The following is a 16,729-nucleotide window of genomic DNA, read 5'->3' as shown; positions in this document are numbered from 1 at the left end:
CCTTTCTTAGTCGTCGATAACAATGTAAGCAGCGTTATACTTGGAGAATGAGCACATGTAATTTACAAAACCCAAAAACATATGGTGGAAGTGCATTTATTCATTATTCTTGAAGACTGATAGCAGCAGAGTTTGTGTCGGGTAACAAGAAAAAGTAGTAATTATTAAAAAAGTCCCATTTGCACCACGCAGCCCCTAAAAACATCATGGATGGAGGTCAATTAATGTATTCAAAATGAAACCGAAATACCTAATAGTGTGATGACTTGCCTCCTTCCATGAAGGGCCTTCTTTTGCTTTGCCTACAGTTTCTGTACTTTAAATCGAGTTGCATCTAACAAAAAGATGTCTCCAAACATGCATATGACATAGAAAAGCAGAGTACAAAAGGGGCTAAAAATCAAGCCGATTTATAATTCATGATTTTTCTCCATCTGCTTGCTCTTCCCCCTTTGAGTTCCCATTTGTTGCCAATCCTCTGATTTTCACATCGTAGTGAACTTCTTCAACTTTTCTTAGGTCATACTTCATTCCTGGTCCAGTGACGAAAGACACATACGTCAGGTTTAATGCAAGTTAACGACTACATATGAAACACAAACTTATATAGTTGGAGTAGCAAGTGCTAGAAAAGCACTGGGCCCTTAGACGCCCAAGATTGCATTAGGTAGACCAAAGTGATTGGCTTACCATCAAATTTCTTGCGCAAAAAGTCATTCCGGAGGTTGAGCATCCGAAATGCGGCATGCAAATCTGTCAAAAACATCAATACTTTTCTCGGACAGTCATAATCTCCAGCAGTCACCCGGTTTACCACATACCTAGGCTGCAAATAAGCCAAGACACTTATTAAGGCCGCAAACAGCAATACACAACTTGATCAACTTTTGATCTAGTATTTTTCATTCAGGTAAGCCTAGCATTTAGCTGTTCCTTCTTCATAGAGAAATCGATGCCTCTACGGCATCTGAATGCTACAGCCATTTTTCCAGGGCGTATTGAAATTCATTACAGAATCAGCAAATGGGTGATTCATGATTCCAGTGTTCTCGTAAGTATGCCAAACTTATAGAAACAAATTCTTAAACCACTGTTGCGTTTATGCAATATTGAAATGACCAAAAAAGGCTTATTTTATGCCAGTACGTACCAAATCATTGGACATAAAACAAATTCCTGCAAAAGGACACAAACCAATATTAATAACCAGGAAAGAAACAAAAGACAACAGGAGTAGAGTCCGTATGTAAGAAAAATTGGTAGTTCCTCGACTCCAGATAACACCTTGCTCAGAAACAAGAGCGCTATTATTTGTGATTGTGAGGTATGAAAGGGATAGCTTTACAAAGTCATAAATTTTATGAGATTCAAATATACAATGATATAGAAGCCAAGTTGAAGCAAAGTTAGAAATCTCAAATTCCTAAGCAGTCGTAGCCAAGCAATTCCAGAAACACATACTCCCTCCGCCCTAAAATTTACGCAATAAAAGTAAGACAAAAGGTTCTAAAAATAGTTTGAGGTTTTAGTAATACATTCAGCGACAGACTAATCCATGCATACAAGTGAGCTCCTATAGCAGGATGAGGATGGATGAGTTTCTAAGCACTTAAATTGTTCTAAGCTAAAATACAGTAGCTACCATATACGAGAACAAATTTGTAAGGTGGTTCAACCAACATTATATTTGTTTTCTATTTGTTAGTGAACTGATGATTACTTCCAGAATCCGAATAAATGATGGAAATAGAACGTGAAAAGATGCACAACATACTTTCAGCCTGCAGCCTATTAGACAACACAGTCATTATGTAATGCTTACCAGTGAGATAGTCTTCAGTATCCAGGCCAAACTCTGAAGGATTTACTGTATAAATGATAAATAAACAGGATTTCAGAAATTATCATTGTCTTTGGTGATAAACTGATAATATTAAGTTTTAAGGTCAGACATGAAAGTTCCAAGAATATCAACACTTAAAACACCAGATTTTTTGGGCCTAAAGAATATCTTCACAAAATCTGACATGAAAATGCAAAAGAGATTAGCTTGAATACAAAAGTTATGAAATAAGTTGAACTTTGTTGCTAATGGAAGAGAAATGCAAATATATGGGTTCTTAAAGTAGAAGACAATCGAAGCATACTTATAAAGCTAAGATCTAATGGCCTAAGTAGATAATGAGACAAATCAACAGGAATAGATAATTTTTTTAGTAAGAAAGACTCTCTACTGAGCAGCTTCATTCACAAATTCCACTTCTACTAAGATAGTCCCCACCTATCATACGGAGATCACACTCAAGGAACATAGATTTGGTTGTGTGAAGTGGGAAAAATCAAAAAAATCTTCTCGAAGGAATAAACTATAAGACTAGTTAGCATCAATGTCAACCACAGCTCAAGCTCATCTAAAAAATGTTATGCAGAACTTGCTTGATTTTCCACAACCACTTCAAGTAACTTATAAGAAAGCACTACCCCTCCCATGATTCCTCCAAATTGATACTATGCCTGAATTTGCAAAGAAAAGGGGGAGAAAGTTGCATGTGAAGTACACCAAAGTCATTCAATGAAGTTTTGAGTTCTCTCTTTTAGTTAAAAAGATACGAGGTGTCAGGAACATACACCCAAGTTTTTCCTCAGCTTCTGCATGCAAAAGAAGACTCTCAGTTTCTAACCAATGCATGAAAGCAAGAACAGATACAACAGCCTGAGTTTCACTCCTCCAATCACCATGGTACCTACAGATCAGCAAAGATAAATGTTAGGTTCCGAAAAGAAAGCATTTCACAAGCACGATAGATCTCCTTCTCACCTATAATATTGGCCAGGGCATTCACGCATAATTTCTGCAAGCTTACTAAATAGTTCCCTCAGCACGTCAATCTGCCCCTTTGCCTTCTCCAACACCTCTATTTAACAAATCAGCTTTCAACAACAATAGTTCTAAAACAACAATAAGAACACTTCAGAAGTTTCTTTCCGATTCCGCTTTTTTTTTTATCAGCCACATTAGAATAGCCATTAGGGCTGCGAGTGTACACTTCAATTTGACAAACAAATAAACCTAATAATTTCTTCAAAAAAAATAGAGATTTCAACGCTACTACCTTATTCCAATCAAACCTAAGCTCACTGAAAATCCGAAATCCGGAAGAGGAAAAATGCATAGTTAAAGCTGGAAATAACAAAATCGCACCAGGTATAGGGCGAGATTGATGAACAAGCATAAGGCTCGAATGCATGAGCCTGGTGGCGGACTCAATTTCGAAAGACACGCTCCGAATACGATCGCGCAAGCTGCCGGAATCATCGAGCTGGTGGCGGAACTCCTCGAACTGCTTTTCCAGCACGTGGATGGTGGATGAGAGAGCAGCGTCGGAGCCGTCGCCGCTTGCCATTGAAGTGAAAGGAGAAGGAATAGCCGGAAAAACAGAGGCGCGGCGGTGGAGGAGAATGAGAGAGTCGCGGTGGTGGGTAGGGTTTAGGGAGCGGGAGGAAAATGCGAGTGTAGCACAGATGGCGCTTCGAAACGCCGTTTTCATGTTTGCTACAGAAACCGCCTTCTTTTGGAAGATTTATTTGTTTGATTTTTTATTTTATTTTATTTTTTTGAGAAAAATTGTTTGATTATCACGATATGATTAAAGGAAACCGAAACATGTACAATTATTAATTGGCCCCTAAATACATAAAGTTTCTCTATTTTTTAAAATTGCACAACATCTTTAAAATTCATTTTATAATATACTTCCTCCGTTCATGAAAGAACTTCCTAAGAGAGTGACACGAGTTTTAAGAAAAAAGTTGTTGAGTGTATTGAAAGTAGAGAAAAAGTTGTTGAGTGTATTGAGAGTGGTGAAAAGGTGTTATAATTAATATTGAGAATTGTGAAAAAGTGAAAAGTAAGTAATTATAAGTGGTGGGGTATAGTCCAAAAATAGATAGGGAGTTTTTTTTGTGGACGTCCCGAAAAAGAAAGATATGAAGTTCTTTCGTGGACGGATGAAGTATAATCGTTCACTTTTTTTTAGAATTTCCTACGGCCACCCAACCACCCAAACGTGAAAATGACGTAGACGTCGAAAACGCCACATATACATGCCAAAAATTTTAATTAATTGACGTGACGGTCATGTAGGAAATTGCACTTTAATTTATTTATTTTCTCCTAAATTTGAATTTTTCCAGAGTTTAATCTCACTAAGCCCTAATTTTCCCCCTTAATTGGAAATTCTAATTTTTTGCACATTTCAGAACTGAAGCCCAAAGGCAATTGCACACCAAGGCACTCCATCGGCCAGCGACTACACAGCATTCCATCATTTGGTGGAATGTAAGCATTTGCTTGAAAATATTATTGTGTTTGATGAGATGAGATGAGATGAGATGAGATGAGATGAGATGAGATGATCATGGCTGCATTAGGTTTGTAAAATGAAAATATGCAGGTGGAAGAATTTGACGACAAGCTGGAGGCGTTTTTGGACAAGCAATTGAAATATACTGATAAAGCATGAGTCTTTACTGTAAGAGATGTATGTTTGTGTTATCATCAATGCTTAGTTCTGTTAATATCAATTAAGCAAATTAAAGGAAAAAGGAGGTTAAGACATGCTTGCAAGCTCGACACATTTAATTTCTTGTTTTACCGATTGAAATTAGGAGAAAAAAAATTAAATCACAATTTCCTACATGGTTGTCTTGTCACCTCAATTAATTAAATTTTTTGGCGTGTATAACGTGGCATTTCTGACGTCCACATCATTTTCACGTTTAAATGGTTTGGTGGCCATGGAAAATTCCAGAGAAAAAAAAAAAAAAAAGATTATGTATTATGAGGCGGATTTTAAAGATGATATGCAATTCCAAAAAAATAGGAAAACTTTATGTATTTAGGGGCAATTACCCCTCTTATTAATTCTATTATTATTTATTATTGTTATTATTAAACATTAAACATTAAATTAAACATAATAACAATAGCTCAATATCTATACTTGTCTCACTTAAATTCTTGTGTTTTCATCATTAAAATTAATTAATAATACTATAATATTTTAGAATTATCTTAAAATAATCATTTATAAATTTAAGTATCGAAAATATCACCTTAAAATGTAATTGTAAACATGCAGCGCAAATGGAATTTGCCAAAATAAAGTATTGTATCACAAAATACAATTCAAATTGATATTAGTGAAATTTAAAAATATGTTTTTTGATTCTTTTTTAATAAATTAATAGTATTAAATAAAAAATATTTGTATCACAAAATACAACTCAAATTGATATTAGTGAAATTTAAAAATATACTTTGATTAAAACCTTACCAGTGGACCAACACATGCAATGATTCTTCTTTTTTGTGTTATCTTCTTTATGTGAATGAACAACATAAACCGACATGCAAACAATGAAGACGTATAAAAACAGGACATTGACTAGGGTAGTCAATATTTGTTAAATTTCCTCGTTTGACTTAAGCAATGACCAGGTAACTAGGTTAACAAGGGCGTAGCCAGGGGGCTAGAGCCCCCCAAGTTTTCAAGAAAATAAAAACAAAATAAATTATAAATAATATAAATATTATTTATAATTATATATATATATATATATATATATATATATATATATAAAACAAAGGAATCGTGTACATTGAAAATGATATTTTCTCAACAATCGAGAAGATATTAAAACATTTTCAATCGATAAGTACACGTCGCAATCAGTTGTCATCGTTTTTTCGAACAGAAACAACTAGCTCACCAATTATTTTTAGGTTATTTGTAGTGCATTGAAACTTTTTTAGCTATGTTATTTGTAATGTATTAGAACTATATTATCTATGAAAATATCGTTATTATTATTATTATTATTATTATTATTATATTTGTATTTTAGTAAAAAAAATGTTTAAAATACATTGAATGCCCCAAAAAACAAATTGGGGGCTACCGCCTCCGAACCGCGTAGAAGTTCACCCCCTCCCCCCCCAAAAAAAGAATTCCTAGCTCCGCCACTGACTAGGTATATATATTTCCTAATATTTTAATTCTGCTCCTTCAATTTCCCAATCAATAACTCTGGTAAAAAGGTTTGATTTTGTGCTTTTTAAAATTAGGTTAGTTACAAATAAAATCATTAGGTTACTTTCGAGTTATGACCTAATTTACAATTACAATACCACTTCTAAAATGCTATAAAATAATAATCAATTTATTATTTTTTTGTAATTGGGTCACCTTCAAATTTTGAGGGGATCAAAATTATGACATGTCTTTTCCTAATTCATGTGGATCAATTATTGAGGTGGTCTTGAGTATAATCGAGTGTATAGTATAATTGGGTTGATCCGCATTTAGACCATGATCTGTATTTTAATCTATACTTGCATTCTAACTCAAAACGTGTAAATGACATTATTCAATTATACAAATGATACTGTCTGTATTTGACATTATTCTGTTATATAAATGATACTATTCAGAAAAATAAATGACACTTTCAGTAATTGACACTATTAAAATGTTACGGTGTCATTTATATAACTGAATCGTGCCAATTATAAGCAGTGTCATTTGTATAACCGAATAGTGTTATTTACATTATTTGAGCTAAGATGTGCATTTAGATCAGGATACGGGTTAAGGTTTGGATATGAGTCAATGCGATTGTACGGTACACCCAATTATACTCAAGTTTTAGTGTTAATTATTTTGATGTGGATATACTATTGCAACGTCATGTAGAAGAAACTATATCACATTTTCAATCATTGGAAAATTGAGAGTGTCTCAGTTGCAACAAATCAATAGATTATAGTATATATTTTTAATAACACTTTTAAAATGGTGTTGTAATTACAAATTAAATTGATTACAGGTGGTGATTTTATCTGCAATTAACTTTTTTACTTCCAACTGTTTAATCTATATATATATGAAATAGGAGTTTCTAACGGTAAAATATTGCCGCCAAATTTTAAAATTTATCTCAATCAATTGAAATTAGCAGAATTTCCATTAAATATGTTTGTGTTGAGTTTGTTGCGGTTATTTGTTGTACTAGAACAATAAACTAAAATTGCATCCAAATTAACTACTCCCTCCGTCCACAATTTAATGCCCTGTTTTGCTTTTTGTACCCTTTTACTCTCCTACTTTTTCTATATTTACTACCCTTTGCCACTAATGGACCCACCTTCAAACACCTTTTTCACTTTTATATTCTATATTTACTACACTTTATCACTTTATCACTTTAGTCAACTACTTTATCATTTTAGTCAACTACCCTTATATTTCATCCACATCACCTTTTTCAGCTTTCTTAGTCTCCGTGCCGGGACCCAAGTAGGGCATTAATTTATGGACGGAGGGAGTATTAAAGTAAGGAAGAATTTACCTAACCCATTGATTGGACATTTGGACATAAAAATGATTTTTGTGGGAATATATAAAAGTACCCAACTGTTTCAAAGTTAATTTTTATTTTACCCACTTTTTCAAATTGATTCACTCCATGGCCATTTCATTTCAAATTCATCCACATCAATTAAATATTGTCTAGCACTAGGACGTTTATTTGTTTATTTATTTTTTGTTTCTTTAAATACAATAGGAAATTTTATAATTGTTATTTTAATTTTAGGTCAACTAATAATATAATAAAGAAAATTCTTATATAATATAAAAGAAGAGTTTTTTTCCTTCAAATTTTCTATTTCCTCTCATTTTTTCTCTCCTAATTTTCTTTCTTCTTTTTTCTCTTTTCTATTTTAATTATTTTCAAAAATTTATTAATTTCAATTTATGAAAAAATATTTAATATGAATATTAAATTAAAGATAACGAGAAAATCTTTAGTTTGATTTAAAACTATAAATAATAAATTTAAAATGAATAAGTTATGATCATTCAAAGTATCAAATTGTTGTTGTATTTTACCTTTTGTATTATTCGTATTTTTCTTAATTTTTTTAATTAGTTTTTGACTGTTTTAAATATGAACTTTTAATAATAATACAATTTGAATTTTTAAGAGCCCAAAATTGTTATATTAAATCATAACTATTAATTTTGTTATATTGGTGATTTAGTGTTATTTGTTCAAAATGAGATTGACTTAAATTATTTGCTTTAAAATCTATAAATTAAATTATTGTTATTCGTATTTAGTTATTATAATACAATACTCATTAAATTTAATATTATACTAAGTAAGTTGATAATATTGTTATTATACATTATTTTAAATCAAATACTAACATATACTATAAATTAACATAATTTTTTATACCAATTTATCTAATCATAAATAATGACATTTTAACATTTTTTTATAATTTAAAATTTTAAAAATAAATAAATATATCGTGGCTCGTGCATCGCACGGGAGCGCGTACTAGTTCTATATATAATGCAATTATATTATTGAAAATCCACAGTATCTTTGCCATAATTTCAACAAAAAAGCTTTGTATTTATAAAGCTCTCCATTGTTCAAGATTACTGTGAAAATTAGGTGTCCCTTATTTCATATTTCATCTTCTCACTTATGTATTGATTATATATTATGTCGAACATTCTATATATTAAATAATAAATCAATATTCTGTATGTTTCAAAATAAACGGAATAAAGTTTAACAAGTATAAATACGATACAAGTAAGACATATTATGTAGGGTTACTAAAATTAGTTCAACATATTATATCAAATACTTACCTTTATTGATAAATAAATTAATGGGATGGCTTGAAGTAATCAATTGTTTTAGATGAAATTGATTTAGGTGAGACGTATCTAATAAAGGTTGGATATGAGTATAATATATCTATCTTCTTTCTGCGTGATGTATTAATTAATTTATCATTACTAACATTCAATGCGTTAAATAATTGATCAATCAAATTCCAAATATTAAAAAACAAGCCCTTAACGCTAAACATAATGGGTTTAATGCGTAAAAGGCCTAAACATTTTTAAGAAAGCAATTTTTTTTTTTTTTAAGTACTCTTACTTCATCTTATCAAAAGAAAGATTAAAAAAAGTATGATTTTTATTTTTTTGAAAAGGGAGAAATATTATAAATCAAGGCAAATCATCAAGAACAATAGATCCTAATCAGTTAGGAAAATTCTCAGTCCAACATATAGGACTTTCAATAGTTCTAACAAACTGCGTTAGACAATAGACAACTATATTAGCCAAGCGATACATACAGGGGCGTAGCCAGGGGGGCTGAAGCCCCGCCCAAATTTTGAGTTTTTTAAATTTTATTTTAAATATATATAGATATATGTTTATATTATAAAAGAAATTTGTTTTACAAAAGTTGATTAGCTTGTTATATTCTTCCATTTATAATTAATTTAAGGATAATTGTGTTAATTAAAACTATATAATCTATAAAAATATTATACATTATTATCACTATTATGCTTGTCTTTTAATAGAAAATGCCTAAAATAAATGCAATGCCTAAAAAAAATTTGTTTGCTATTATTACTATGCTTGTCTTTTATTATTATTGATTCTAGCTTGTAATTTATTGAAAATATATAATTTATGAAAATATTGTTCGTTATTATTGTTATTATGCTTGTCTATTAATAAAAAATGCCTAAAATGTACGAAATGACAAAAAAAAGTTTGTAATGTATTGAAATTAATTTGTAATATATTGAAACTATATAGTATATGAAAATGTTGTTCTTTATAATTACTATTATGCTCGTCTTTTAATTAAAAATGCTTTAAAAATACAGAATGTTCCAAAAAAAATTGTAATGTATTGAAACTAATTTGTTATATATTTAAATTATATAATCTATGAAAATGTTGTTCTTTATTATTACTATTATGCTTGTCTTTTAATAAAATAATACCTTAAATATACGGAATGTCCAAAAAAAATTTATGGGGACTGCCGCCCCCGAACCCCGTGTAAGTTCAACCTCCTCCCAAATTAATTTCTGGCTCCGCCGCTGGATTCATATGATGCGATTAACCCGATCAAGGAAGTTTCCTCATGCCACACTATGAATGTCACATATATCAAGTACAAAGTTAACACTTTTTTTTATTTACATATAGACATCATAAATACGTGATATAAACATATACCAAAGTATTGATTTTCTTAGAAGACTTGGTAAAAATATTAAATGCCCAACTGCACAACCACACCGCCTTCATTTTCCACTGAAACCAAAAATGAAAACGGTGACTTTCAACTAAAAAAAATTAAATAAAAATATTATGGTGATGTATCTCCTTCAATTTCCCTCTCTCTCTCTCTCAATTCTCACAGAAAAGAAAGTTGAAGAATTACTATTACTCTGAAAAAAAAAAATTAGAACATGAAATTATCCCTCCGTACATAACATGACACCATTCCATTCCATGCTAGTGAGATTCTCTCTCTCTCTCTCTCACACACACACACACACACTATCAGTTTTAAGTTTCGTACATTGACTTCTCTCTTTAAGTCATACAGTCAACACGTTGGATTTATTTCTTGCAACAGTCTTTCTCCTCCTCTCCTCTTCAAGATTGGATTTTCTTGGTGTAATCGTCAAATTTCCGCAACAAAGTCCAGCAAAGAAAAGAGGTACACATTCGTGCTACAGTTGTATGATATTGAGAATTTTGATTTGGGCTTCTTCAATTCTTGTTGATTTTAATTATTTCTTCAGCTCTCATAAGTGATTCGCCCTCTCCCCTCTAAATTGTGGAAGCTTGTTTCCGGTTATTTTGGTTATGATCATATCAACAATTCTATTTTTTGCTGTTTTAGATACAGAGAGCCTCTGTTTAGAATAAACTGAATCGATAGAATGGATCATTTTCAATAAGTTTACGTAATTAATTATTATGCAAATTAAGCCTGCATTCTGTGTATTGCTATGTTTATTATAACTTGCACAAATGCTATATTGAAATCAAAGTGCTGTAAATTAGCTCGATCAATTTCAAAGTTTACTTTTTTTAGAAATGTAATGTATTGCAATGTGGATAACAACTTAGACAAATGCTCTACTGAAATTCTATACATTATCTTGATCAATTTTAGAGCTTTGTATTTTGCTAGTGGGATTGAATTTTTATATGATGGCTATGACCTTTCTCTTCACTTTCGATGAGATCTGATTTAATGGAATGTTTTGTTTCTACATACTGCAGCAATAAATTCTAGGAGGCAATGAGGTGTTTCCATTTCTACATTGGAGAGAGAAAGGAAGAGCCAAAGACCCGAAAGCCTAATCCAGCGCGTCCCTCAGTTACTGGTCGTGAACCGGGGGAATCTGGCCTTGAGTCGAGCGGACACAGCCGGACCCCTAATTTGCACGAGAGACCTAGTAATCTCAAGGTTTTTACCCTCTTGGAGCTTAAGCAAATAACTAGAAATTTTAGCAATAGTGCTAAGCTTGGGGAGGGTGGATTCGGGTGTGTTTTTAAGGGCGTTATCAAGAGCTCGGAAGATCCGGCCAAGAAGATTAACGCGGCTATAAAACAACTCGGTAAACAAGGACAACAGGTGCAATCTCCCTCTCGTGCATTCATTAGGAGTCCGATAAGTCTTGTGCATTCATTCCTCGTTTCTCATTTAGCATCTCTTTCTTTATCTTTGGCATTATGATCTTCGAATGTCTTTGTGGGGTGTGATTGGTGTATGTGACGTTGTTTTAGGCTATTTTCAGCGAGATGGTGTTGAGATATCATGAGAATGTATCGACTAGCTAGGGACTTGTTTCGGCTCACTTTTACCTATATATAATGTCGTAGCATCAAATTTACTTCGTGTGTACGTGGTGCTTATACTCTTTTACCTAATATATAATGTCGTAGCATCTAATTTACTTCGTGTGTACGTGGTGCTTCGTGTAGGAAGTCGATACAAAATTAAAATGGATAATTTATTCTGCTCTACATCTGTTCACATGTGAAAAATTAGAATTTGTGCAGATGACTGAGGATACATGTGATATAATATCTAGGAAATAGTCAAGCTGTAATATAATATGAAAATGATTCCTTTTCTGGCAACAGTTGTAGAATCTTACTCTTTCTGATTCCTTTGCAACTTGTGGACTTCCACGGCTGCAGGGTCACAAAGAGTGGATCACGGAGGTGAACCTTCTCGGTGTTGTTGACCATCCGAATCTCGTGAAACTGATTGGATACTGCGCGGAGGATGACGAGAGGGGAATTGAACGGCTTCTCATTTACGAGTATATGCCTAATGGAAGCGTGTTCGACCATCTATCAAGATCCACCGAGTCTCTCCCCTGGGCTACGAGGCTGAGGGTTGCCCTAGACGCTGCTCGTGGCCTGGCCTACTTGCACGAGGAAATGGATTTTCAGGTCAGTTTCGTTGCCTTTGCAGCTTGCTCACTTTTGCATTATTAGGCTTATGTGTTTTGGTATCTGCAATGCTAGATCATCTTCAGGGACTTCAAATCGTCGAACATTCTCCTAGACGAGGAGTGGAACGCCAAGCTCTCGGACTTTGGATTAGCCCGGTTGGGCCCTCCGGAAGGACGAACACACGTCTCAACCGCGGTATGATGCAACAAGTTAATTCATGATCTCGAAAATCTGTTGTTTGATGCGATGCGTGTATGTTACTAGGTGGTCGGAACTATGGGGTACGCCGCGCCTGAATACGTCAGGACCGGCCATCTCACGTCGAAGAGCGATGTGTGGAGCTACGGGGTGTTCCTATACGAGCTCATCACGGGGAGGCGGCCGTTGGAACGGAACCGCCCCAAGAAAGAGCAGAAGCTCTTGGAGTGGATCAGACCACACCTATCCGATGCCAGGAAGTTCGAGCAGATATTGGATCCAAGGCTTGATGGGAAGCTGATCCTTAAATCGGCTATGAAGCTCTCGATAGTCGCGAACCGTTGCTTGCTCCGTGCCGCGAAAACACGGCCCAAGATGAGCGACGTCACGGAAATGGTCCGTGAAGTCGTCGAGGCAAGCATAGCCGATGTTCCACCAACTTTCAAGCTTAATTTGCCGACGAGAAGCGTCGCAGGCACCGTTACTATGAGAACGCGCGACCGGGCTCGTCCCACCCGACCCCGGTCGCGGAATCTGGTCAAGACTTATTAATCCAACTCTCAAACTTACATAACATAAAAAATTGTGTAAGATCGTCAAGATTGATCAGATATATAATATTTTTTATATTTATAATATTTGAATTCGAATTTTGACCGGTTAAATATTGATTCATGTGGGATTATCCCAAATTGTAAATTAGGATGGTCCCATGGTTGGATTCGATCCTTGAATAGCCATATCAAAATTCACCTGAGCTGGTCCCACGCTCTGAACGTAAAGCTCAATCATTGTGTCATGGTAAATAATGAAAAGGAAATTTTCATTTAAAGTTTGTACTATCTCAGAATTTATTTATTTCCCACATTCAACGTCAGAGTTTTTTTAACCTTATGCTGATACAGTAAAACAGTACAAATCTTGTTTCATAGATTTGATTCCTAATAGTAAATAATTTCGTATTTCTCCTTCTCATTATTTTCTACTGTTTTTTGATATGGTATTGGATTTCCAATGGTCGAAATAAGAAGGCAAGTTGGTGACAGATTTTTTGTATTTTTTTTGTTTGGAGAAGAAAAAGGAGACGCAAATCCAATAAAAAGATTTTATTAAAATAAAAACATAATTAATGATAGGATCAGTTAATTACTCCTACTAGTTGGATGTACAAATCTAGTGATTATCTCCGGCTAAACCGCGGTAACCGTCGACGTCGTCCGCGGCGGCGGTGGCCGGTTGCAACAGCAATGCCATGAACGGCATGTGGCGGTACCCGTTCATCGGGAACCCCAGCGCCATGGCCTGCGGCGGCGCCGCCGACTGGAAGAGGTTTAGCCGGCAGGCGGTCTCCGGCGCCGGCGGCGCGGCCACGGTCACCTGCTGCAGCGAGCTGCTCAGCGGCGACTGAACGGTGGCGGAGGGGCGCGACGGCGGGAGCGCGCGGGAGGAGCTGGAGACGGACTCCGCCGGGACGGTGCCGGTGCCGGTGGCGGCGATGATCGACGGCTCGGCGTGGCGGAGGAGCCACTCGATCGTCTCGCCGTCGGAGCGGTGGCCGAGCTCGCGCGTCAGCTGGAAGATGCGCGCCGCGCTGAGCGCCGGAATCCTGACGCGGCGGCCGCGGCCGTTGACCTTGGTGTGGCGGTCCTTCACCGAGGTCCGGGCGACGGCGGCGCCTCGCTTCGCAGAATTGTCCGCGGGGGGATGCGGCGCGGCAGCGGAAGGCGGGGAAGCGGGGCGGTAGGCGTCGTCTTCGTCGGGGAATTTGGTGAGGATCATATCTGAGAAGGACATTTTTTTTAGGGTTTGGACGACGGCGGCGGCAGTGTGTCGCGGCGGAGGAGACGGAGACGGAGACGGAGACTGTGACTGTGAGAGAGAGTGAAGGAAATTGACCCCACTTTTTATAATAGAAAAAACGGGTCGGGCCTCGCGATGAGAGTTTGTGTGCGGGCTTTCGGGCCAGATTGCTGGTGTTTGGGCTTGTTCTGGCATTAAGTGGGGCCAGTGAGGATCTTTGTCTTTACCCAGTCACTATGGGTCCCACTAAAAAAAAGAACATTTTGCCAAACTGTATTTATTATTGCTCTTCTAATTTTCAAGGTTGAAAAATAAAAATAAAAAGAAAAATGGAAAAATGGCGAGGTATGTTTATTGCCATACATATACTCGCTTCGTGCGTGTTGACCTAACGGTAAGGGATTAATGTTCAAGACTTGAAGTTTTAAGTTTGTTCAATACCTGAAGTTTTAAATTTAAGTTTTTTATTGCACATTTTTTTAATTTTTTTTATTTATATAATTTATTAAAAAAAGAGAGAGTGTGGCATGAGTTAATGGACGGAGAAACTAACCTATATGTTAGTGAGTGAAAAAATAGATCCATAAATTAAGAGAAACTAGCCTACATATTAGTGAGTGGAAAAATAAATTCACAAATTATTATTAAAAATAGATTATGATATTTTTTTATGAACGAATTTAAATGATAAATAAGATAATCTATTCCTGAACAGAGGGAGTATTACTGTATTAGTTTTCTTTAAATTATATGCAATATGAGTCGTCAATTCTATCACGATTTTCAAGTTATTTTCTAGTTTAAAAATTATGTAAATCAAGAGAAATCTCATGTTATATGTGGTCTGATTCGGGCATAAAAATTGTTAAATAATTTTAATAGTAATAGTTGTGTGTGAAATACAGCGGGAATTCGATGACTTTACATTTTTTTATAAGTCAAATAATTTTACATATGTATTAAAACAAATGTGAAACAATTTCATATATACTATACGAAAAATGCAATAGCCATATAAACAAAGATACGCCTAAAATATTATTGGGAAGTAGTATAGATATCTGCTCGAAGAAAAATGAAGTTATACTTATAATCTTGTTCCATTGCTATATTCATTCGCATCAATTCGTTTTGTTTCTCATATATGGTTTAATAAGGATAAATGAATAATATTGCGATTTTTTTTCTCGAAAAATTATTATTAAAGAAAATACAAAATAACTCACACACTCATACACTCACACACATACTAATTCTTTTTCTTTTTTTTGAGACGAACATACTAATCCTTTTAAATGATTTAGTTATAATTATTTTTATTGAATAATCTACTTGTGCATCTATTAAACTAAACCAACGGTCAAGGAATTGAATTTCGATGATAAATAATTACTATTCTCTCTATTCCTCTTTGCTTGGCCTAATTTTTTTTTTTTTTTTTCGTATTGTCCCACTCACCCGATTTGACTTATTTCCATTTTGACTAATAAATTTGCACTATAATAAATATGGGTCCATATAATTTATTTTATTTTATATTATAATCTTACTCTACTTAATAATTTTGTCGAAAAGAATTAAGTCAAGTAAGATGAGACACATAAAGTATCTCTTACCACTAGACTAGACAACGCCAAATGAAGCAGAAAATGGAGAATAAAAATGTTGCAGTATTTGCCACCAACTCCTTTGTCTTTTCCAATATTGTGTTTTCAGTTACGAAAAGTACTCAGAAATCAGTGAGAAATCAGTTGAAATTCTCAATTTTCAAAAAATCAAAATTTCAGTACGACCTCTGCAACCCACTCCAAAGTCTTTTGTTCTCTTCTTCTTGGGTTAATTCATTTTGGAAATTTCTGATCAAAAAAAAAAAAATCATTTTGGAAATTGAATGTCACGTACAATTAAAACTAAGATATGATATAAATTAGAGGGTTCCAAAGAACTAAAACTAGGATATGATATAAAATAGAGGGTTCCAATGAAATAAAACTCGTCAATACTATTTGAGTAAATATTATTTTTTGGTTCATCGTTTGAACGTTTTTTCGAAAATATTTCACCACATGCAAGGCTAATTGTAAGATAGTACCCATCGTTGCAATTTTTATTATTTATGGTCCACCAAAAAAATTTGGCGACTGAAAGTTGACGTGTTCCAACGAGTATTCACTTTGTCAACACGTATTGTGTATTTTAGATGAGGTGGTTGTTCTATTGAAAAATTAAATTCACCTAATATTTGCACGACGATGTTTCTTAAACCCAATTTACAAATACTACAAGTTTTCCAACTTTTTCTAATCAAAATCTCTAAAACTTTATGGTTTTCTTTTTCTGAGGCTAACAAT

General features: G+C 34.3%; 3 protein-coding genes across 4 annotated transcripts; 1 reads left to right on the top strand and 2 right to left on the bottom strand.

The window, feature by feature from the left end:
* Positions 1 to 211: 211 nt before the first annotated feature.
* On the bottom strand, positions 212 to 3,572 carry LOC131020536 (uncharacterized). Its single transcript, XM_057949424.1, has 7 exons — positions 3,203 to 3,572; positions 2,819 to 2,915; positions 2,629 to 2,744; positions 1,823 to 1,867; positions 1,151 to 1,176; positions 691 to 826; positions 212 to 533 (listed from the first exon to the last, which is right to left on the bottom strand). The coding sequence occupies exons 1-7, from the start codon at positions 3,546 to 3,548 to the stop codon at positions 418 to 420; spliced, it is 882 nt and encodes a 293-aa protein (XP_057805407.1). The 5' UTR covers positions 3,549 to 3,572; the 3' UTR covers positions 212 to 417.
* Positions 3,573 to 10,210: 6,638 nt separating this feature from the next.
* LOC131020530 (serine/threonine-protein kinase PCRK2-like) lies at positions 10,211 to 13,243 on the top strand. 2 transcript variants are annotated; one of them, XM_057949400.1, is made up of 6 exons: positions 10,211 to 10,418; positions 10,540 to 10,623; positions 11,196 to 11,550; positions 12,120 to 12,377; positions 12,453 to 12,575; positions 12,645 to 13,243. In XM_057949400.1, the coding sequence occupies exons 3-6, from the start codon at positions 11,215 to 11,217 to the stop codon at positions 13,128 to 13,130; spliced, it is 1,203 nt and encodes a 400-aa protein (XP_057805383.1). In that variant the 5' UTR covers positions 10,211 to 10,418; positions 10,540 to 10,623; positions 11,196 to 11,214; the 3' UTR covers positions 13,131 to 13,243. The 2 variants fall into 2 exon arrangements, with proteins under 2 accessions (XP_057805383.1, XP_057805382.1); XM_057949399.1 differs by having other exon boundaries at positions 10,403 to 10,623.
* Positions 13,244 to 13,661: 418 nt separating this feature from the next.
* Positions 13,662 to 14,608, bottom strand: LOC131020532 (transcription factor TCP14). The gene has a single exon (XM_057949401.1). It carries the CDS (start codon positions 14,571 to 14,573, stop codon positions 13,752 to 13,754), a length of 822 nt encoding a protein of 273 aa, XP_057805384.1. The 5' UTR covers positions 14,574 to 14,608; the 3' UTR covers positions 13,662 to 13,751.
* Positions 14,609 to 16,729: the final 2,121 nt, after the last annotated feature.

The sequence above is a fragment of the Salvia miltiorrhiza genome, chromosome 4, assembly GCF_028751815.1.
Source record: "Salvia miltiorrhiza cultivar Shanhuang (shh) chromosome 4, IMPLAD_Smil_shh, whole genome shotgun sequence".
NCBI classification, from domain to species: domain Eukaryota; kingdom Viridiplantae; phylum Streptophyta; class Magnoliopsida; order Lamiales; family Lamiaceae; genus Salvia; species Salvia miltiorrhiza.
The sequence above is the reverse complement of the archived record's forward strand: the minus strand, read 5'-3'. Positions and strand labels throughout refer to the sequence as shown.

Bases quoted from the DNA above. Each gene is read 5' to 3' on its own strand.
- LOC131020536 (XM_057949424.1), bottom strand. From the start codon at position 3,548: ATGAAAACGGCGTTTCGAAGCGCCATCTGTGCTACACTCGCATTTTCC. The intron at 2,745-2,818 runs GTGAGAAGGAGA...GCTGATCTGTAG, and splicing joins TGCCCTGGCCAATATTATAG to GTACCATGGTGATTGGAGGA. The intron at 827-1,150 runs GTACGTACTGGC...GCTTATTTGCAG, and splicing joins GTTTTATGTCCAATGATTTG to CCTAGGTATGTGGTAAACCG.
- LOC131020532 (XM_057949401.1), bottom strand. From the start codon at position 14,573: ATGCCAGAACAAGCCCAAACACCAGCAATCTGGCCCGAAAGCCCGCAC.
- LOC131020530 (XM_057949400.1), top strand. From the start codon at position 11,215: ATGAGGTGTTTCCATTTCTACATTGGAGAGAGAAAGGAAGAGCCAAAG. The intron at 11,551-12,119 runs GTGCAATCTCCC...CCACGGCTGCAG, and splicing joins TCGGTAAACAAGGACAACAG to GGTCACAAAGAGTGGATCAC. The intron at 12,378-12,452 runs GTCAGTTTCGTT...CTGCAATGCTAG, and splicing joins ACGAGGAAATGGATTTTCAG to ATCATCTTCAGGGACTTCAA.